This window comes from Hesperophylax consimilis, chromosome 3 (genome assembly GCF_061612785.1).
Source record: "Hesperophylax consimilis isolate HC1 chromosome 3, BYU_Hcon_1.0, whole genome shotgun sequence".
NCBI classification, from domain to species: Eukaryota; Metazoa; Arthropoda; class Insecta; order Trichoptera; family Limnephilidae; genus Hesperophylax; species Hesperophylax consimilis.
The window spans coordinates 43,149,764-43,172,934 of record NC_142838.1 but is presented as its reverse complement, the minus strand read 5'-3'; the positions used below and the strand labels follow the sequence as shown (position 1 = coordinate 43,172,934).

Sequence of the window (23,171 nt, the reverse complement as noted above, 5' to 3'; positions counted from 1 at the left end):
AGAGATGTCGACTCCAGTTCCTGGGTAGGAAGGTTCAATATCAAGTCAAACATTTGTTTTTAAGGTTTTAAAAAATATAATATGGTAAAAAAAAACTCTTTTTTTTTACATGTTGATTTTTTTTCAGACATATTTAATTTAAATGTTATTATCAAAACCAAAATTTATGTAATCTTACAAATAAATTAAAACTAAAACAATATTTAAGAGTTCCACACACGGAGGAAATCTCTTTTACACTTTTGCTATTTAAATAATTTATAAACTAACTATTTATTTATAATTATTCTGTTGAATTTCTTCGTAACTCTGAAACAAAATTAATGCAACATAATTATTATCCACATAATAATAAATATTTATATATAATGAAAATATGTTCTTACATATTTGAAATGTGGAAAAAAAATCAGAAAAAATATATTGAGTTGAGTTAATAACCTTTTTTGCTATTTCCAAGAATGCTTCCATTCTGCTTTTTCCGTATTCCTTGGCCATGTTTTGGAAGAAGCCATCATCCTTTTGCAGTAATACGTAAGGGTGGTCATATTGGACCATTCTTCCTAAATCCATAACTAAAACCTAAAGAAAAGTAACAATTTGTTTTTTTAAATAATTTCTCTGAAGCCGCTGCTTCTGAACGGGAGTTATCAATTTGTTACAGCTATTTCTGCCTGGAGTTTATAGGCCAAGGCAACTATTTTCAGATCGCAACATCATTTCTAATGTGAAAAGTGGCATGAAGAGAACATAGTAACTACGTCTATATTATAATATATAAGAATTAGAAAGAGAACATAGTAACTACGTGTTTATTATAATATTTAAAAAAATAGAACGAAGGAAAAAAAGAAGTGGACTGCAGATAGCATAAAAAATAATAATATGTGTGAATTTTCATAAAATTATTAAATTAAGGAAAACCTTATAATATACACATTCCCAGATGGCGTTCATAAAAATTCAAGAAAGGCATTCAAATACAGTTAGTCCCCGCTTCTAAGTATGTTCACAAAACCTAAACAATACAACACATTCAAATAAATTAATAACTGCTACATCATTATTAAACAATTAAGATAATATTAATATGGCGAAAACAGACTTCAAAATGCCCCCACAGAATATGAAATCTTTTGTCACAATCAGTAAATCGGTTTAACCGGTAATAAATCATTTCAAATTGGGAAGGGGTAAAATGGAATCTTATAAATAAGTCGTCTAAACGTGGCTAAAACCACAGTTTGAAAATAGCCTTGAAAGCCGAAACAGCTGTAACAATAACATAAACCAAAAAAAAATTGTAGAACTTAATAATTACATTATTAAATTTGATTTGAATTAAATTTAAAAAAAACATCACAAAGTTACACATTTATTATTTAAAATATGTCATGTTTGTGTTAAAAACAGTGTTAAACAAATATAGCACTTTTTAAATATGAACGAAAATAAAGACATAATTATATATTTAATATTTTTAAAATCTGAATACAGGTCAAGAGTACTAAATGCTACCCGCTAACCGGAGCCAGTGAGACTATGGCATTCCCAATAATTGGGGAGTGTAATGAGGCTGAGGAAGTACCCCGTTATTTAGATCCAGCCATCAAACTCCGTTAAAATTTACTTGCACACGCCGGGATTCAAACCCGTGACCTACTCATTATATTATATTATAAAAGTATCTTACTTAGTAACGTATTTTCATGAAGGTATTCTTATAATACGTACCTTATCAGAATCCATGACAGTTTGCAATCTGTGAGCTATCGTGAGAACTGTACAATTGGCAAACTTGGTCCTAATGGTTCGCTGAATCAAAGCATCAGTTCTGGAACAAAATACAGTGGCGTTGTATTACATAAACGAAAAATAATATGGCCGAAACTATCATAAAGTCTTCATTATTTCAAATAAAAACTAGCTATACCCTGGGTATGTATATTTATTTAGTAATAATTAGTCATTTCAAAACCAACTAATCAAAAAATAAAAGCCGAAACACTTTGGATGGAACGCACAACCGAAATTGAGATGCCCTGACATAACCAGGTATGTTGTCGCTATACATAACATCATGTCAACTAGAAAACTATTTTACCGGTGCTGAATAAAGTCCTAGCCAACCAGGTTGGACACTCGTCAGATTTGACGTTATCATCAAATCGGCAATAAGCTACTATTATTGATATTTCCCTCTTCAAATAGCGGCCCCTTTTATGGTTGTGTCACATGACGATATACTCTGAAAGCGTGGCCAGTATAAAATCCCATACAGACAATACATTAGTTTGAGCTGCCCTGGTCACAATGCTGTCAGCTGTCAAGGTAAAAAGTCCCGTAAAAAGTAATTATATTCTGTGCTCTCCCACTCCCCCCACTAGCATATGCTAGAGAGGGGAAAGGGGAAGATTATAGCTTCCGTGCTACTACATGCTCAAAAAATGCTTTTAGCATATAAAGTCGTCTGACAGAAGCATTAACCACCGATTCCAGCATGTGGTCAAGTATTAAGTTGGACTGATTTATTAATTGATTTATTGATCAGTGTCAAGCATAACGTGGCTAAAAGTTGTGGGCAAAATATTGACTGATTAACCGTGTTAAGTAATAAATTATTGTGAAACGTAGACTTACTCTTGATCGACATTTGCAGTTGCTTCATCGAGTATGAGGATAGGATTGTCGCGTATGATTGCCCGAGCAAGGCAGAATAGCTGTCTCTGTCCCACACTGAAGTTAGTTCCCCCCTCCGACATTACAGCGCTCAATCCACCGGGCTGCTCTGCTATTAATGATTTCAGCTCAACCTACAAGAAAATACAATATTGAAGTTAATAAAGACAGGGAAAATATAACGAATCTAATACGAATAATCCATGAGTACATGTATGGGGGAGGCACAGTTCTAAACCAAGTCCATTAAAGTTGATTTTTGAGAAAAATTTAGAAAAAACCTAGAGATTTTTATTTTCTACCAAACACTCAGTTCATTACCAAATATAATGCCATCTAGGTGCAAATAGATAATACATAATATAATATGCTAATTTGGTGAAAATCTTTGTTACTGAGATGATTTTGTAGATTTCAAAATAGATTTTACCAAAATATCAAATTCATATTTTTTGAGTTGGACCACTTTAGAATTGACCCAATAAATATATGTGTAACACGGTTGATTAACCTCTGGTGATAAGATAATCTAAGGATACTACTAGTGATTACTAAATGATTACAGCTAGCTCTTCTGGGCAAACTACTAATTGTAGATTATAATTTTATATACTATTTTTATAAATTTATAATATAAAACATTATCTGGTAAAACGCTTGAAGCTTTTACACATCAATGTAACATTTGTAATTTTTAATCATTGACAATAAAATAAAAAGTAAAATATGAGAGAAAAAGACCCAGAAGAGAGTGAGAGGGTTGTTCCGGTGAGACAGAGGATTTGCGTTCAATTGCCAGTTTCATATTTCAATGAGAGTGATATCTTTTTCTTCAATGATTAAATGAAGTGTAAATATTCAGGATCGCTGGCTACGCTTAGTTAAATTATTGTAAATGGGGGTCATCCCATACAACGGAAGCGATTTTTCTTTTTACTTAAGTGAAAATTAGAATTTTAATTAAAAATTTCCCAAATGCAGATAGTGGCCTTTTATAGTAATTAAGGTAAACCAAAAGGTTTTATTTTTAAAAAAATTGTATTAAGCGTGGCCAGCGATCCCGAATATCTACCAAATTAATTAACTTAACTTTGCTTTTCGTACCTTTTCTTCATATTTCATTATAACCATGTGTATTAGTTAGTTAATAGTGTTATATACCTGTTCCAAAGCATTCCAAATTTGGTCATCACTGTATTCGTCAAATGGATCTAAATTGGTGCGGATAGAACCGGAGAAGAGAACAGGTTCCTGGGGGATTATTGACAGTCTACTGCGCAGAGCAAATAACCCAATTGAGTTTGTGTTGTATCCGTCAATCTCTATGGTGCCCTCTATAAATTCTAGTCTATGGTATAAAAGAATAGAAATAATTAATGTCTCCTTTCGATTCACCTATGGAGCCAATGTTCTGCTTGGGTCGGAAAACGATTCAGGTTGGGCCAAACTAAGTACATTACTATTTTTTAATGATAAACTTATGTTCATAAAACAAGGTTTTTATGCAAAGCACAAAGGATAACAAATTATTAAAAGCATCAATTACTCGCCTGAAATATCTATACAAATTGAAAATATCTCCATAAATTGAGTAAAAAAAAATAATAAGCAGTAATTGTCGATTGAAGTACTTGTACATATTGAATTATTTGGCGGGTTGGGAATAAGCAGATGTAGCTCAGTGGTCAAGAGCACCTGACCGGACATCAGAAGGTGCGGGTTCAATTCCCGTCGGCAGCATTTATTTTTACTCGGGAGATATTTTCAATTAGCATGGATATTTCAGAAGTGTAATTAATGCTTATAATAATTTAGAAGTACATTACATTATGTAATCATCAAATCGGCCCGATTCAGATTTTCATCAAACCTTCAAGCTTTCAAGTTAGCTAATCACAATTTGATCAAAAACAAAAACGGGTTAAAAATTTGACATTTAACAGGGAACGTTCTAATGGCGTTGATCGTCGATTTGATGATATTCAAATGTGATGAAGTTTCCTCAAGCTCAGATACCCGGGGAGTCATGCTGTGGTTGTAGGAGACATCCTCAAACACGCAATGACAAGCCAAGTGAACTTCAGTCAAAGTTCACTTGGAACTAGGCCACTATATATATTTATGTATTTTTGTATGAATGCTCTTTCCAAGATAATAGTGCATTAAAAACAAACCTGAATATGGCATTGATGATTGAACTTTTTCCCGCTCCAGTGCGACCAACAATGCCTATCTTTTTTTTCGGATTGAACACAACCGATAATTCGCGAATAGCGGGCGCTTTGGTCGGAGAATATCGCAAGGATACGTCGTTGAACACTATCCGGCCGTCTTGGGGCCAGTTAGGTGGGAGCTGGTCGTCTTTCTCGGTCTGTGATGGTGGCTCATGTTCAATGTCTACATAATCCAGAATCCTGAAGTAAGATTATAAATTAAAAGACAACACAATAAATAATAATATAAAACATTGCATCATATTATTATCTTTACTACCAGCGGACTCCAAGGATTTATGGTAGGGATTAGTTAAATAAATATGTAATACACATTTGTAAACACATATGTAAATACCAAGTACTTATTTGCATCTTTTTTTTATCTAGGCATTTTATAAAGATAATAAGAAAAGTATTACGAACACGAAAACTCAAAAACTATTGGATAATACTTATCCAATAGTTTCTGTGTTTTCATACATTATATGAAAACACAGAAACTATTGGATAATACCTATACAATAGTTTCTGTGTTTTCATATATTATATGAAAACACAGAAACTATTGGATAATACTTATACAATAGTTTCTGTGTTTTCATATATTATATGATTTGAGATTTCATCGCCAAAAGTATTATCGTGATTATTGTTTGGGTTATTATGCCTTGCTGGCGTATTGATGTAATTGGTCATCAATATTGAGTTTTTTATATGTATTAATCAAACTGTTTACACTCGATTTCTCACGATAACGGCGCTATATAAATTAGCCGAATATTATTATTATTATTATTATATAATACTTTAAAGTATAACTTTCAAAAAGTGTATTTTCATAAAATAATTAAATTAAAACCATCCATTAACAGGTTTACCCTTAAAATCATGTATCAATGAAAAGATCCTGGACTTAAGATATAGATTTTACCAATATTTTGACATTTTACAGTTTGGCTATATAATATAAATTGGCCGAATCGGTTCCCTCCACTGACACCAAATCAGTTCTCTCCACTGACACCAAATCGGTTCCCTCCACTGACACCAAATCGGTTCTCTCCACTGACACCAATTCGGTTCTTCTACTGACACCAAATCAGTTCCCTCCACTGACACCAATTCGGTTCCTCCACTGACACCAAATCGGTTCCCTCCACTGACACCAAATCAGTTCTCTCCACTGACAACAAATCGGTTCCCTCCACTGACACCAAATCGGTTCCTCCACTGACACTAACAATCGAACAAAACCATCATCTTTACCTTTCAACGCTGATCATTTCATTCTCCATCTGTGTGCTAATTCTCAATGCGTATTGTAATATTGTTACTAAACCCATCACTTGGCTTAACACAAGACCCACGTTTCCACCCAGAGAACCTAAATTAAAAGGAAGAAATAATATTATTTTTTAACCAAGCGCACACAAGCAACTTTAGCAACTTTGGTTGCGGGCAACAGCTAGCTGTATCTGCAACCAAATTCATTGGGGTTAATGGAAATGTGCATATGAAGTGATGTGACATTAAGGACGAGAGGATTTTTGTTTCGGAGAATTTGAACAATTCATCAAATTTCATTTTGATATAGTTCCCAACTCCCACCTTAACTAAAGTTGCTTGTGTACGCCTGGACCAAGAGTAATTTTTTATGATGTTTATATGTATTTTTTTACAACACAAGAGTGTCGAATAAACTAAAATCGTTTGTATTTTTTTAAACGAAAGGAAACTTTGAAACCTCTTTTTTTCTAGGCATGGAGAAATTCAGAATGCTGCGGTTGCAGAAGGATGAGAGAAAGGAGTGTTAGAAGTTTGGGATATATATTACGAAACTCAATGGAAAAAGAAGTCAAGACCTGGCGCAATCAAGTGAATAAAATATTTGAGTTGTATCATCGGGAATCAAGAGTCGGTACAACAGAAGGTTGTCCACGGGACAATGAAGCAAAGAGTGTATGCCAGAACAGCAATGTGTGGCGTCCATCCTATCTCTCTACCCTCGCGGTGAAACAGAATGATGGTTAGTTAGTTAGTAAGAGGTAATGATAATAGAAGGTGCATTATTTTTAATAACATTTTGAATTCAATATGTAACATACTACTTGCTGTAAACACGAAGCTCAGCACAACGATTGCGATGAACAGGACACAAGTAGAGTCCAGCCAGAATCCAAAAGCTCGGGAGAGTGCTATGTTTAGGTATGAAGCAGAAGTGTGAACGTTCTGCAAGGAGTCGAATTCTTTCTCCAGAGTCCTCTGGTTTCCAAAGGCTCGGATAGTTGTGATGCCTTGTAAGGAAGCGCTCAGGTGCGATAAGGTTGGACTACGGGCTGGAAATTAAATTTTTTCATCACTTAATTAGTTTAAATAAGTACATTTGTTTTAATCTTTAAAATACTTAATTCATTAAATTTGTTTAAATCGTTAAATTGGTTTAAATTATTAAATTTGTATAATTACTTAAGTAATAAAATTTAAATAAAAATAATGTTTTGTTCAGATCAATAAATTTGTTTAATTCATTATCTTTGTTTAAACCATAAAATTTCTATTAAATTAGTTTAACATAATTTAAATATAGTTTTAAGTTTAAATCATTAAATTTAAATTTATTTATATAGTTTAAACCATTAAATTTATTTAAATCAGTTAATTTGTTTTAATTATTAAATTTGTTTAAGCCATTCAATTTTTTAAATCATTAAATTTGTTCAAATCACTATGGATATATAAATCAATAGTTTTTTAATCTTTAAATTTGTTTAAATCATGAAGATGGTACAAATAAATAAGTAAAATAATTTAAACCATTAAATAAATCATTTTTTATCAAAAAATTACTGAGTGGAAGAGTGAGGTAAAATAAACTTCAATTAAAATGAAAATGAAAAATGTTAAATATCTGGACATGGGGAGTGGGTTATTTTCCTGTTTCATTTTTTAATACATTTTTTACATTATCTTCACACGGGAGGCTCTTCATAAATGATATTTATTATTTATTTTTTTTAGATTTTAACCGACAGCCAGAAGTACAAGCAAAAGATCTGTTCATCTTTGATGCTTCAACCAATAAAATTATTTTATGTCTAAACATGCACACCTCCAAATGTACACGGTGTTGGAACCAGGCACTATCTTATCAGTCTGTCATATAATGTTTCCCAAAACAATTCATTTTGACCGTGTAATAAATAATTGTATAAATAGATTGATTGTGATGGATTATGCTGCTCGACAGTTTTCTTACATACGAGTTTGAGACGTGTTTCACCTCTATAGACATTATCATGACTTCCTGAAGCTTTGTCTGTTTAATAATTTAGCAGAAATCAATTAAATAATATGTATCAAATGAAAAATACACTTTGTAAAACACCACTTTTATTTTGAATTAATATTAACAGCCAACCAGGTTTCGCTTAGCTCAAGCTTCATCAGGGCTTATTATATCAACTAAAGTTATTTTCATACAGACACATATATATATAGAAGAAAATAAAACAATGAGTGAAAGAGATAGAAATAAAATACACAAGTGAAAGAGATATAAATAAAAGAGCAGACACCTTATTAGTGCTAGAACGAGAAAGGATGTATACTGATTACAGGATGGGTAGGAAGGGAGGGGGAAGGGAGGAAACAGTTTTATCAGAGGTTAACGGAATAAATTAAATATTGGACTATTAGATAAATTGATTTGATTGTTGATTATATTTGATTTATTATTGACGGCTTTTTTAATTTCGAGGGCTTCTAAATTGTTTAACCTAATTCCAATTCCATTTTTATGTAATATTGTAGTCCCAGAGGTTTTATCAAATGAATGGTTAGTTTCTAGTAGATGATTCGCGAATTCTGAAAAAGCATTATTATTTAAACACCTCAGGTGTTCTTTTATTCTTATGTTTACGTTCCGGGCCGTTTTTCCGATATAAATGTATAGTGTAATGTAAATTTATTCCCTAATGTTCCAATCACTGAAAGTAAAACTCTAATATCAAATTTACTGAATAATTCACACCTAACTAAAGACCTTGCTAATGATTTGTCGCGGCTGTTTAATATTTGTTTAAATCAAAATTATTTTCAATATAATAACATTATTTATCAACAGAAGGATGGATTAGCCATGGGGTCTCCAACGAGCCCTCTCATCGCCGACATTTTCATGAACAATCTAGAGAATAATATTTTTGCTTCCAAATCACCTCTCTTAAAAAATATATTACTGTGGAGACGTTACGTTGACGATGTTTTTTGCATTTGGACAGGTACCGAAAGACAATTAGACTCATTTCTCAAAATAATAAATTCTTTCCACAAACAAATTCAATTTCCACAAACAAAGCCACCAACCAGTCAATACATATATTAGTATTAAATTTTGAAAAGTTCTTACTCATTCCAACCAATCTGAAGACACTCCTCGAAGTGGAAATGTAGTAGGATCGAAGAATTATGAAAACTCCGATGCTGAATATTATAGGAACCACGAGCCAAAAGTTGATTAGAATTGTTATGAAGTATATTCCCACAACACTGATAGAAATCTGAAACATCAAATGTAATTAATGTAACAATCGGAAGATGGTTCTTGGATTCCTTACCGGACTGTGGAACAGCGGGCTTAAGTGTTAGTACTGTAGTGGTACGCCACTACTCGAGTCGGACGGTGTCAAGGTACCTAGGCTGTCATAGAACGTACTGGAAATGTTGGCCGCTGCTCAGCGTTATGGGTGGCAATGTTTGTAGCCATAGGAACTAGAATGTTCGGGAACGTTCTTAGGTGCAACTTGAATCGTATTATATATAGTGTAATCGTATATAGCGACAGCGGGAAGGTACTCAGTCAGTCTACTACGCGCTAATCAAAATAACTTACTCCTTTCGCGCAGCGATTACTTAAATAATCCTTGCTGTGTCTGTGTTTAATTACTAGTGTGATATTTAAAATATTGTTGAAATTTATTCACTACTGTTTTATCCCGTCAACAGAATAAATCTATTATAAAATATTACATGGTTTACTTTCAACACCGAACACATCTACAACCTTCGCAACAGTACTTATAAAATAATAATGCTAAAGTTACCTGCAAAAGATCAATCATGACAGTGGGCAACACTTCGTCAACTGCGCTCATGTCCTTTGCAAACCTGTTAAGTATTCGTCCGGAGGGGTTCAAATTAAAAAACCGCATTGTCCCTCGGGATATGGAGTCAAACATATTTCGGTGGAAGCTGCTAGAAGCCCGGTTTGCAGCCCAAAAGAACAGTTGTGATCGAACAAGGACCATGATGATTAAACAAGTTATAAAAACTGAAATGTAACAAAATTTTACAGTTAATAAAAAATATTGAATCGTTATAATTCAGGTAATTACATAAAAAATGTTAAAGTTGTTGTAAAGCATACATTTATTATTATTATTGTAACAATTAACTCACCAGTGTAAATTTTGGTGTATGAAAAAGATGGAATATTTTCACAGCAAAACTGCGATGTCAAATTTTTGCTTGATTCCAAATAAGATTTATTTTCATTTTCTATATTGTCAAACTGTAACAGGTAAAAAGTTGTATTTTCGAAATCATTTTCTCTAACCAAATCAGTTGTGTTATTATTTGTGATCTTTTCCAAAGCGTTATCAGCGACATCAGTGAAATCAGAATTCTCAACAGCTGTTGACTCTGTAATTCCAGTAGAATCATTCAAATGCATTTGGTTTCCAATTTTTAGGCCAGATGACCTGAGGTTGTCCAGCAATTTGTCCAGATCTACCGAAACAATAATAGATTCTGTACTTCCAAGAATATCTTCCGCTATCTTTTCACTAGCATCATTGTTTGTAGATGAAATATTCTCCAAGATGTTGTCGCTAAACATACTATCTGATTTTAATGTGGTTTCCTTATACTCAGTCATGTTTTTATCGCTGTAATCGTTAATTTGAGATATATTTTCCATCAAAGATGATGGAAGTTTGTAACAATCAACGGCATTCTTCATTTCTTCCATGTTTACCCTGAAAATAACACATAATGTTTGGTAAATCTTGGGTTATTTGTAGCCTGGTGGTAATAACTCGGTTAGTAGAGTCATTACGATGTATATACATTGCACAGTTCATACAATTGAAAATACTAATTTTGGCTGTCGGTGATTGGTACATTGGTGATTGCGTGATTGTGCATGCTTATGACCTGTCCTTCTTGTCCTGTCCTGTAAATCTGCATAATCATCTGCGAGTTGTACGATTAAGTTCACGAGCGATTCACGGCGAGCCGACGCATGCATAATGGGCCTGGCATACACACTAGAGCCTGGTTACCGTGTCTGCAACCGAGTACGCACCATGCCGCAGGTGAGTACACGGCTTTTTGTAAAAGTTCAATGAACTTAATGTTTAAGTGTCATTTTCAAAATTGGAACTAATTGGTCAGACAAGCGATTAAGTACCTAAATATAATTATTTTACAAGTGATAAAGCATTTAACAGAGGCGATAGCTGTCGTAATTTTTCAAGTTTACTAACATTCGAAAGGTAAATTTCTTCTTTTGAAAGGCAATGATATCTTTGTACAATAATATGTACCTATGCCTACTTTCAGCTTCGAAAATCCCACAATTATAATATCCCACGATTTGCAGTAATAATATAATGAGTATGTTCAGTAAATTACCAATAGCTTGTCCAGTAGTCAGAAGACGATACCAGGAGTTGTGTGGCCAGTGCAGACAGCAGGACCATCAACACCAAGTACTTGGAGCCAGTCGCCACGACATAAGCCCGATACACATAACTATCCACCGATCCACTTTTCCCTTGTTCCTCTTGCCGTTTGTCCTCCAATATGTCATCTGAATCGTCCTAGATACGAGAATTAAATTGATTATAAATGGCATTCATTATAATAGTAATAAATAGACCTTTTACTATCTGTAACTTCTGACTTCTCTATTTGTTACAAATAGAGAGAATGATATTATCACCGGGATCTCCCGTGCAGAGGATTTCATTTACACTTTATTAAAATTTAGTAACATGAAGTAATTATAAATAAATTACACAATTTTTTAATGCAGTTGAGTAGTTTCGGTGTCAGTCTGTATTTGGTGTTGGTATTTCTTATCTCCCTGTGTTTTGTATCCGGCTTTTATTTGAGATTTAAATGTTACATATTGTAGGTTTAGTACCGAAGTATAGAAAGCTTTTTTGCCCAAATGTTGTATTTGTAATTGGTCGCTTGTTGGATACATATTTGACCCTGAGATCTAGTGTTTCTAATATACGTGTCGGTTGTTACTTCTTGTGATTTGCATTCATGAATGTATAATAATAATAATGATTTATTGTCTTCTTTTCTTAATTAAAATATAGAGATAATGATATCCTCACTGGGATCTCCCGTGCTGAGGATTTCATTTACATATTATAATTTAATTATAAGAAAATTAATATTACAACAAAGTTACATATGAATTTAATTATGAACATATACCAAGTAGTATTATTTATTTTTTCTTTTTTTAATAATTTTAAAATAAGTAAGATAGTGTTTTTATATTGGAGTATTGTTTTAGAATAAAGTTGTTTAATTGACATGATGTTCATAGTTGAAAATTTCATCAGTCTTATTTCTTACATGGACTTTCAGAATAATTTTATGGCCTTTTGGATATTATTAGTTGTTTTAGGATACTATCATTTGCACTGCCCCATCCATTAAGCATAACTTACTAACCATTACGCCATTTCCCGGCAGGGGTAGGCAAATAAACCACCGCACTCACAATCATTATTTTATTCAAATATAGTTGTACTGATTACACACATCAAATACAAGACGGCCCCAGTGGTTTAGTGGTTATAATCCCTGGCTACGAATCCGGGGTTCGCGGGTTCAAATTCCAGCGTGTGCAACAAAATCTAAATAGCAAGGTACTTCTCCACCTTCGTCTTCCCAATTTCTTCCCACCTCCCGACTATCTTCACAACATACCCCAATTGGGAATTCTGTATTCTCACTGGCTCTAGAAGAATGGGAACAGTTGGGACTATATGGTACTCACATATAAGCAATAGAATTTGATTCACTTGATTGTTTTAGAAGTCACCAATTTCGTCTTACAATCACTACTTATATTCTCCTGTCACTCTTTTCTCCTAATAAATTTCACATGAAGCACAATAATAATCATTTTTCAAAGTATTTCTGCCAGCTATGCAAGGCTGACAAGATCTCTTTTACAACATGAAAAAATAGGAAGACAAAATGATTACATTCAAGAATATTATACAAGATTGATCAATATAATGCCTCAGCGCACTCCAACACAAACTTTAGTAAAAACATCAAAGGTGCTGTGACAAGCCAATCAAGTTTGACAAGTACCGTAAAACCATTTTTACAATAACATTATATGAATTGCTCACTGATTTGCAACTGTGTAGTCTTTCTCGGGATGTTGGTTCCTCGTCCAATTCAGGCACAGCTTCAGGTTTATCGAGCACTTGCGACGAAAGCAGCTTGAAATCGGGGCTGGAGTTTTCCAACTCAGCGTAGGTTCCGTCCGCCACTATACATCCATTGCTTAGTACTATAATCTGTTAGTTCAAAATATAACATTACCTATTAAACAACATAGAATACGGCCATGTATCGGCTAGTTAGTTATTGTGTTTTTTCTATAGTTTGAAATTTAGTAAGAAAGATTTATGCAGTACTTACTCTCTCAACTTCATCCAAGTATTGTAGTTGATGTGTCACAAGTATCCTGGTTTTGTTTTTGAGAAATCCTGCCATACAGTCATCAAATAATTGGCGTCCAACATGTGCGTCCACCGCTGACAGGGGATCATCAAACAGATAAATGTCCGCCTGGCGATAAACGGCCCGCGCTAAATTAACTCTTGCCTTTTGACCTATAATATTGATGAATATTTATTTTACATTGTAGTAAGTACCTACTTATATATTTTTCAAAAATATGAATGATTGGTAAACAAACCTCCACTGAGATTGCATCCCAGCTCTCCAGCAAATGTTTTGTCTCCATGTGGCAAGAACTTGAAATCTCTGTCCAAAGCGCACTTCTGGATAACTTTGTTGTACCGCATTCGATCCATTTTAGATCCAAACAGGATGTTTTCCCTGATTGTTGCTATAATGAAATTAAATTTAATGTTCAAAGTATTTTACAGGCAAAAAAGAACCAGAAGAAAAAGACTCAATAGACAAATGAGGTGCAACACTGAATAGATAACACAAACTAAAAATTTCTGCCGGGAAGATTGTAGGAAACCAATGTCGCCATTGACTTAGTACCTTTTGGTTCTAACCCGATTTGCATGCGCCCTGCCTCTCTAAGTGGTCCTAGAGAGAGGTATTACGTACATCCTCTTCCTTTCCACATGTTTTCATGAAAAAGATGAAAGATACTAGAATGATGATGTCACAAACGAGTTCTTTCTGGCTGAAATTGAATATCGCCATACACAAAAGAAGATTGGATAGAAGATTTCCTTATTTGAGAAGAATTCATTTAAAAAAACCAGGAAAACTACAATCACTCTATACAACTCCATTATTACTACACATTTTAACTACTGCTCAAGGATTCTTTTCTTATGTAATGGCAGAGAACAAAATAAGTTGCAAATTCTCCAAACTAGAGAAATGAGAATACATAATACTTAGGCGAAATAGATTTTCAAAAGTAACTAAAATGTTAAAGGAACTAAATCGGCTAACAGTGAAACAGATGCTGACCTTGAACACGATGATATATAAACATAAAATAATAAACAACCTATTACCAAAATACTTTTCCAAGAAAATTATATACAACAAGGACATTCACACACATGATACAAGAACGTGCAATGAAATTAGACTACCAAAAAGGACAAATCTAATACACAAAATAGTTTAACGTATAAATGAATACAATATTATAATGTTCTGCCGTTAACCATAAAGTCTGCACCAATTGCTATCAATTGTCCCAGTTATCTAGTTACCTTCAGAAATTGTAAGGGCCATTTACCATAGCATCATCTAATAGTTCTGCCTAATTGAATAAAGAAGAATACAGGAAATGAGATACGGTTTTCATGATCCAAAAATTGGATATCCTTACAATTTCTGAAGGTAACTAGACGAGCTCTGGAGGTAGCTGGGACATACAATAGATATAATAACTCTTCAGTTCTGTAACCTTGATCTGCTATTGGTGAATTAACACATTTATTGATTTTTTTAAATTCATAATACTTACCATCAAATAGCCATGGATCCTGTGATGCATAAGATACCTCACCGTGTATATCCATGGTTCCCATGTGCAGAGGAATCTCTTTAAGGATTGTATTAAGCAAGGTACTTTTACCAGACCCCACGGATCCCACGATAGCTACAAAGCTAAAAACAAAAATTATTTATCAGACTTGTTTGTATGCACAACAAATGCCATTAATATTGGTAGATTATTTAATAGTTGGCACTGCCATTATTTTTTTATTCATTCACGGACACAATGTCTCTTGACATCGTTTAGAGGGGATTTGATTCAACATACAAATGCTTCTTTTATCAGGGATGCAATACGACACAATGAACTGGAAAGTCAGTATTATATAGCAGTATGTAGCCTGTCTATTTGTGTCACAATGTGAATACTTGTAGTATAGACTTGGTAGATCTTGGTAGTGTCACACCCTAAGACAATATTTTTTTTATGAATGATTTTCATTGACTTTACAAAACCGTGTCCTGTGACAAAAGACACGTGATAGCATGTATCTTATCACAAACTTCTGTTTTCCGGCAAGTGTCCGTCAATGTGTTAAATAAAATTACTTAATCATTGTCCATTTACTCTATCTGATAACAATAAGAATGTTTTGAAATAAAGTAAGTCTAATAAGTGCTAATTACCTTCCTCTTTTAACGGTCAGCGTTAAACTACTTAAATTGTATTCCGAATTAGATGGTATCCATTTGACATACACTTTATCAAAAGTAATTTCATTTTCCACTACAATATCTAAATAATTTGTGGATTTATTCCATTCATCCGTGTTCTCTTTGTTGACACCAACGGTTAAATTATTATCAGAGGTCACGTCGAAATTCAAATTAACTCTAATTTCTTTAACATTGTTACCCATGTGCAATGGAACAGTGGTTTCTTCTTGAATGGGTTCTTCGACAAATAATTTGCTGAGTTCCGACTTCTTTACAAAGTTGTCTCTTGGCTTTCCAATATTAGTGCTGATTGGTTTAATAGTTTCTTCAAACAATAAAAATCTGTCGATGCGTTTTGCTGAAACCAAAAACTCTGCAACGAAGGAGATGGCTGAAAAAAGGTTTAATTCGGTGTTATAAGAAGCCCAGCTATACAATATTTTAATTTGCTTAAAATTGCATTAACCCGGCCACATCCATTATGTAACAACAGTCTACTGCGCTCTTTAAAACAGGAATGTCTCCTTAAGTACATTTAATATTAAATCAGCATTTTACATATTCCTGCCAAACATATTTTTGCAACCACTATAAATATTTTAAAAATTGCAAAGATTCTGTATGAAATTTAAAAAAATATATCAACACATATTGATGTCAGATGCAGCAGCAAATTTCGACTTACTTTGGGATAGACAGAGAAAACAATATGTGATGTCATTTCAACCTACGCTCAAAATTACATCTCTTCTTAGTTAGAGAGAGATGTTACATAAAATGTTGAAATTTATTTATTATCCTTACAGCATACTTTACTTGCCTAAGTTAACATAACATCTATGTAGACTTCTCTTTCCAATATTATTTTTATCTTTCTAAAATGTCAATAATTTTTAGCGTACTGAGAAAAAATGTAACAAATCACACAATGGTTGCCGAATCGGGCTGTTAGCGGTCAGTAATATTTTATATCTGATGAATGATTTTTAAATATTTTTAAATATCTCAGGTTTTTTGTACAAAATCAATATTTTATTCTTTCAGAAAATGAATACAAGTTTACAAAAACACATTCACAACAAAATTTATACAGTAACGCTGCGTTACAAGATGGCACGATGAAGGTATTTTTTACACGGTATGGGAAAGGTTAAATATCACAACGTACCGACATCTTGCACTAGCTGCAGAACACCAAAACTTACGACCGCGAACAACATGTTTTGTATAAACAATTTTTTTTTTTAATTCGAGATACATACTTGTAAGAATAAATCCTTTATTTCCGTAGTTAAGCAGTTAGATCATTAAATATTACATCTCAGTACTAAAATAGGAGTCTTATTATTTTTAATTGAGCTCATTCAAGAACTTTATAAAATATGGATGCTAAAAATTATTACCTCTTGGAAAAAATGTATTCATGCTCTGTTTTAACAATGTGTAGTAACTGGTAACCACAAAAACCTTTCGTGCTGTAATCTGGTTGCCGAGAGCAGCGTAGCAAATAATGCTACAGAACAGGGCCAGCCTCGCGTGGAATAGCGCAAACGAAACAATGACTCCGCGGATGCTGGATGAGCCAGATATCCATTTCATTTCTTTTCTGAAATACGAAAAATTTTGTGAAAGTTGTCAGAAGACATTTAATGAATTAAACTTATTAAATATTGAACTATATAAACTTAATAAAATTGAAGGTAATAAGTAGGCTGACGCACTAGCGAGAACTAGCACCGCTTGCGGGATTCAAGCCAACAGTAGAAGTGGTAGCATCAAACTACATATTGAAAGGTGGGTTAAATCCCAGTATTGGTCCTCCCATTCCTATGAGAGAGGGTAGTCGGAATGAGAGTGAGTACTCATAAACAGACTAGGCCCTATACGAACCAGGTAACTACTCAACATCGAAAGAAACACTCTGAAGGAATTGGCAGGACATTTCCACCACAGGAGACACATGCAGCTATTGGGAGTGGAAAACACCAATAGATGCAGGAAATTTGAAGAGGATTAAGAGACTCATTCACCTGTGGTGCCAATGTTCCTCCCTGATAACTGGGAAGACACTTTGTGGAACCAGGAAATGTAACCCAATATCCTATGACAACCGGTAAACTTTATCTGTCAATTTTTCAAACTTTACTTACTTTATGTTTACTTTATCCGGTTAGTGTCAAAGGTTAGTATAAAAATAAACATATCGATTGTGTATTAAAATAACAAATACTTACTTTCTGATGAATTCAATCATCTTAGAAAAAGATTCCTCCCAGGCATACATTTTAATAACTCTTATTCCAGCGATGATTTCGCTCATTCTCTGCATTCGTTCGTCTGTCTGACCGACTGTCTTTTTACGGAAGTATGCTATTTTTTTTCCTAGCCATACTAAAAGAAGCAAAAGGTTTGTTAAAACAAAAATATCTCACATAATTTCAATGTGCGTTAGAATTAAATAATATGCTTACACTGTAAAGGGACAGCACTAAGCAACACCACAACACCGATGATTGCAGATATACCAATTTCCTGCCACATTAACACAGTGATTATTAATGTTTGAATTGGTGCCACAATTAAATAATTGCTGAGGTGTGTGATGGTTTCCACTCTATTGACATCGTTAGCTAATAAATTAACAACTTGGCCCACTGTTGTTGTACCGATTGCAGTTTTTGACAACTTTAAGGACTGTAAGCAAAAAAATATACATTTCAATTTTTTTTCATACTTTGTGAAGTGATATTATAATTTTAAATAAAACAATAACTTAGTAAATACCAATTTTATTTTTTATACTTAATGCCAACCGGGTTTCGCCACAACTGTAGTTTCTTAAGGGCCTTATAAATACAGTTTGCAAATGAAAAATCTAAAATCTACAATTTACAGGTAACATGACACATAGAGTTCCAGTGGAGGAAGTAGGAGTAGAAAGGACGTTGGGAAGAGAGTGGTCTTTGTCAATAGGAAACAACCTATTTTTTTGTTTTTATTAGCGTTAAAAACAGTCCCTGTACAATACTGTACATGCATATTTAACAGTTTTAGGAAGGTTATATCATTATATCATTGAAATTGACTGTTATATAAATTATTTCAAGACTGTTTACCTACACTTAATACTTCATTAAACCTATTAACCTCTTGAATGCCAGCATATCCTTAAGGATACATTAAAAACATTATATGTATCGCTTTGTTTCTTCTTTTTTTATAACTTAACCCCACACAGAAGGTCCTGATAAAAATAATTTCCCTCAGAGCTTGTGTCATCTTTAGGAATGCTGTGTGGAGGGTCTTTTTAAGGAAAGGATTGATGGGAAGATCTAGGAATGAAAAAGTTGAGGGGTGGGTAAGATTCTAGAGATAAGTGTCTCCAGGAGTTAAGGATCTATGAGAATCTATCCCTCCCACTGCAGTGCAAGCCAATGGGTAGAGAGAGAACAGTTGGAGAGTGTTATATCTGTCTTACTTAGCAGATTTAAGTGTTGGGAACTCTTTGTTAAGAAGTAAAAGGTTCTACTTATAATTGTGTTTATTTACGTTACAAATTCAAGTAGTGGCAGAGGTTATCCAATAAATGGTTCCGAGGAGGCGGTACTCAAACCCGCCTCCTAAATTAATATAACCACCTATTCTAGGGAAACTATGCATGGTAGATTATATACTATTTTTACAAATGTACAAAAAGATTATATCGCAAGATGGTACAAATTAAAAAAAAATTATTTAAGAAAAAATTATTACGAAAATAGAATCGGCCGGCGCACAGCGAAAAATTTGCACCAAATTATTGAATAATGATTAATAAGAAATAACTTACTTTACGATATATCAAAGAGCAGCAGGCAATCTTTATCTTCAGACCCAAATGTAACAAAGCCATGGCCATAGTCTGTGCTAGAACTACGCTAATCAGTGAGCTCATGATGAGACCGAAGGCGTACCAGTTCAGCTGGGTTCTTGAGATGTTCTCCCGACCAGCCGTAAAATAGGAGATAAATTTTCCAAGGAAAATAGGCTGTAATAATCTGCAAGAATTTTTTTTTATTTGTGATATTAAAGGTTGTTCAAATTGATTTGTTTGTAGGAACTTGTAAAGTAAAGTTTATGCCAATAAAAAGAATGTCAATATAAATACGACTAACTAGTAGTTCTGTGAACTGTAAAACTCGCGTCAAAAAATACTATTTCTAATTTTCTCCTGTTTATTAAATTAAAACCATAATTTGCTCTGAAATCATAAGATTTGTAAGTAGGTACTTAATTACCTACAAGCTTATTTACGAACCAATGAGTTACTTTTTTATTTAAAATAAGAAAATTATTAAATCTGTCCAAAGAAACTTCACAATCTCTTTTTCTAAACTTTCTTCAGGCAATTAGGTACCCTAATATTGAAAAAATGTGAATAATAAATTACAAATGAATAGAATTATTTCAAATTTGAAAAAATATTCTATACTGAACCATTTAAGCGGAAACAGAATGTACAAACAAATATAGGATAGATGAAATCAAAACAGTCGAGTTGGCCGTGCCCACTATGGACGGAGGCTGCTGAAGTAGCGCAAGACAAGGCGAAGAAGATGAGATATAAATAATGAATAGTGCCTGAATTTCTGGTGGTTTCTATTAATTCTTAGGCTTATTTAACATAACCTACCTTATTACACAATCCAATATCAACGTCATACAAAAGAAAAATATAATCTTCCATTTGAAACACTGAAATATTATTCGTGCTAAACTTGGTGTTCCATTCTTCAATTCTTCGTTCCATAGTTGAGAAAATTTATCCCCCAAACGACCTAAAGGGTAAAAGCAATTGCAATTAGTTAAAAAAATTAAAAAATAAATAAACACCCGGCAATACTTCGCTATAGCCAATATCTTCGTCGGTCATCTTCGATTTGTTCCATCATTCACTATGCTGTATACCGTAAAGTTACTGTTAAAGAACTACATTATATTGGCTTTAATTTGACTGGGTATCTCATTCCTGTGTAGAGATATTGCGTTAAGTATTCCTCGGGTCTACCCAACTTCTACCATTTAAGGCAATGCCATACGTAGTAATGCAAAATCATGTGTTTTTGGTTTGAAAATTTGGTCGCCTAGAAATGTTTCAGATGCTTTAATTAAATACTGCGAGTAGAATACATCTTGGCTTTTTAAACAATCGAGTATTTTTTAGATATGTCTGTTTATAAGCCCAGAAAAAAATAATGTATAAGACCTATGAAAACTGCTTGAAAGTTCAAAATCTCCTACTTACGAACCCATTTTCGGTTATGATTTTATTGTATAATGTGGAAAATTAATTTATTTATAAAATGATCGAAAAAAATTAAATATTTATGCTTGAACATCTACAAAATAAAATAAAAGGCACTTTTTGGCCATGTTTTTTTCTTGCATAAATCAAAACAGGCGGATGGTGTTAAGCGGGAATTTAAATCTTATCGCCATCTACGTAAGGGTTATTATTGATAGCGGCTCAATTTAAAATATTACACAACGTAGTGCATCGCCTTCAAACTAACCTCTCTAATCACTCCTGGCAATAATAAGAACAAACCTTGAAACTTTTAGCGAAATCCCTCCAGTAGTTTGAGTCTATCGGGCACAAACATATGAACATTGCCATTTATTTAAAGAGATATCGACCTACAATATCGATTATCGCAATAATATAATGACATATATTAATAATTCATTTACCTGCAGAATGTTCATCCAAGGGAGTATACAAGTCTGTTGAGTCCAAATCTCTATTGAATCCAGTTTTGAATATTGGTATAGTCCAACTATAAAGAGTCCATAGTTCAAATTAAAAAAATTATAAGTTATATGAAAAAATTGCATTATTAAAGACATTTGCAACACTTACGCATAGGTAATTGAAGAAAAATAGTTTGCACCCGCCCGAGGGTTTGGTAAATCGTTTTTTTTCTTACCGGTATTCATTTTAAGACTAATAAAAAAAAACTTAGGTCTAATTTTTGAATAATCTTACTAAATACATTATTTTAACACTTTTGTTGTTCACAATATCTTAAAAACCGGTGTGTTTTTGGAAAGTAAAACTGTGACTGGTTACATGAAGAAAATAATCACAAATATAAATCAGCTTTATATCAGATATAAAATATATATCTTATCTTCTATTATCACTGTAATTAGGATATAGTAGATAATAATTAAGTAAGTTCATATTATGAAGTATATATCATTTTAAAATAGAATACAGTTAATCTTATAACTAACAAATTACTTTGTTCTTGTGACGTGCATTGAATTAAACCAAAATGGACAAATGAAATCCTTCAGAAAAGAAGAAGATTATTATTATCAATATAAAATAATATTATCAATGAATTTATCAAACCTCATTGATGTTATCTCAACTGTTTGCATGCGTGGTATGTGTGTAGTGTATCATAGATTTTTAATGATAAGCTAATGTTTACAAGAAAAGGTTTCTATGCATAGCACAAAGGATAACAAATTATTATATACAATAATTATTACAGGTCAATTTGTATAGGTGTTTCACGCTAATAATTATTGCATATAATAATTTGTTATCCTTTGTGCTATGCATTAAAACCTTTTTTTTACAAACATAAGTTTATCATCTATCTATATAAATAAAAATATAAATGTTTGTTTCTTCAATATCTTAAATCTTAAAAAAGACACAATGTTGCATTCGAATATGAGTGTGTTTTTATATACCTATGTGTATTATATAGATATCACCTGTGACAAGTAAAAACATGCTTTTTTTAGAATAGCGCCATCCGTTAGACGTAAAAGCAACACGCGCTACTGTTTCTCTATCTGCACCGACAGACTGAGCCACATCAAAATTAAATCAAAATTAAATGAAAATATACTATGTCTTGACGCCATATAGTGGGGGATTCAGAACTAACAAAGTCTCTCCTACAAAAATCCTAGAACTATGTAAACTCAGTATCGATGGAAAACTTTTAGACTGGTTCGCAAGCTATCTAACTGATAGAGTTCTACTAGTAAAAATCAATTCATTCCTTTCCAACCAATTTATAGCTACAAGTGGTGTACCACAGGGGTCTCATTTAGGCCCAATATTGTTTTTACTGTTTATAAACGATATTGTTAATATATTTGATAACAATATAAAAGTATTACTTTTTGCAGACGACTTAAAAATACTTAAAAGTAAAAACTGTTGAAGATTGTATTCGTCTACAAAATAACTTAAAAAGTTTAACAAAAGTTTTTGGTATCTGTAATTGACCA

General features: G+C 32.9%; 1 protein-coding gene across 1 annotated transcript; it reads right to left on the bottom strand.

Annotated features, from left to right (window-relative positions):
* Window positions 1-230: 230 nt before the first annotated feature.
* Window positions 231-21,905, bottom strand: LOC149425560 (putative multidrug resistance-associated protein lethal(2)03659). The gene is made up of 24 exons (XM_089651177.1): window positions 21,775-21,905; window positions 21,606-21,691; window positions 20,548-20,692; window positions 19,705-19,912; window positions 18,347-18,569; window positions 18,110-18,266; window positions 17,279-17,481; window positions 15,846-16,266; window positions 15,187-15,329; window positions 13,918-14,070; window positions 13,638-13,831; window positions 13,343-13,513; window positions 11,589-11,776; window positions 10,353-10,930; window positions 9,998-10,224; window positions 9,304-9,454; window positions 7,001-7,231; window positions 6,162-6,279; window positions 4,854-5,093; window positions 3,841-4,027; window positions 2,641-2,813; window positions 1,735-1,834; window positions 442-582; window positions 231-309 (listed from the first exon to the last, which is right to left on the bottom strand). The coding sequence occupies exons 1-24, from the start codon at window positions 21,849-21,851 to the stop codon at window positions 274-276; spliced, it is 4,551 nt and encodes a 1,516-aa protein (XP_089507303.1). The 5' UTR covers window positions 21,852-21,905; the 3' UTR covers window positions 231-273.
* Between the last annotated feature and the right edge of the window lie 1,266 nt (window positions 21,906-23,171).

Coding starts and splice junctions, on each gene's coding strand:
- LOC149425560 (XM_089651177.1), bottom strand. CDS start 21,851: ATGAATACCGGTAAGAAAAAAAACGATTTACCAAACCCTCGGGCGGGT. Junction 11,777..13,342: donor GACTACACAGTTGCAAATCA/GTGAGCAATTCA, acceptor TCTCGTATCTAG/GACGATTCAGATGACATATT. Junction 10,225..10,352: donor ATACACCAAAATTTACACTG/GTGAGTTAATTG, acceptor GTTACATTTCAG/TTTTTATAACTTGTTTAATC.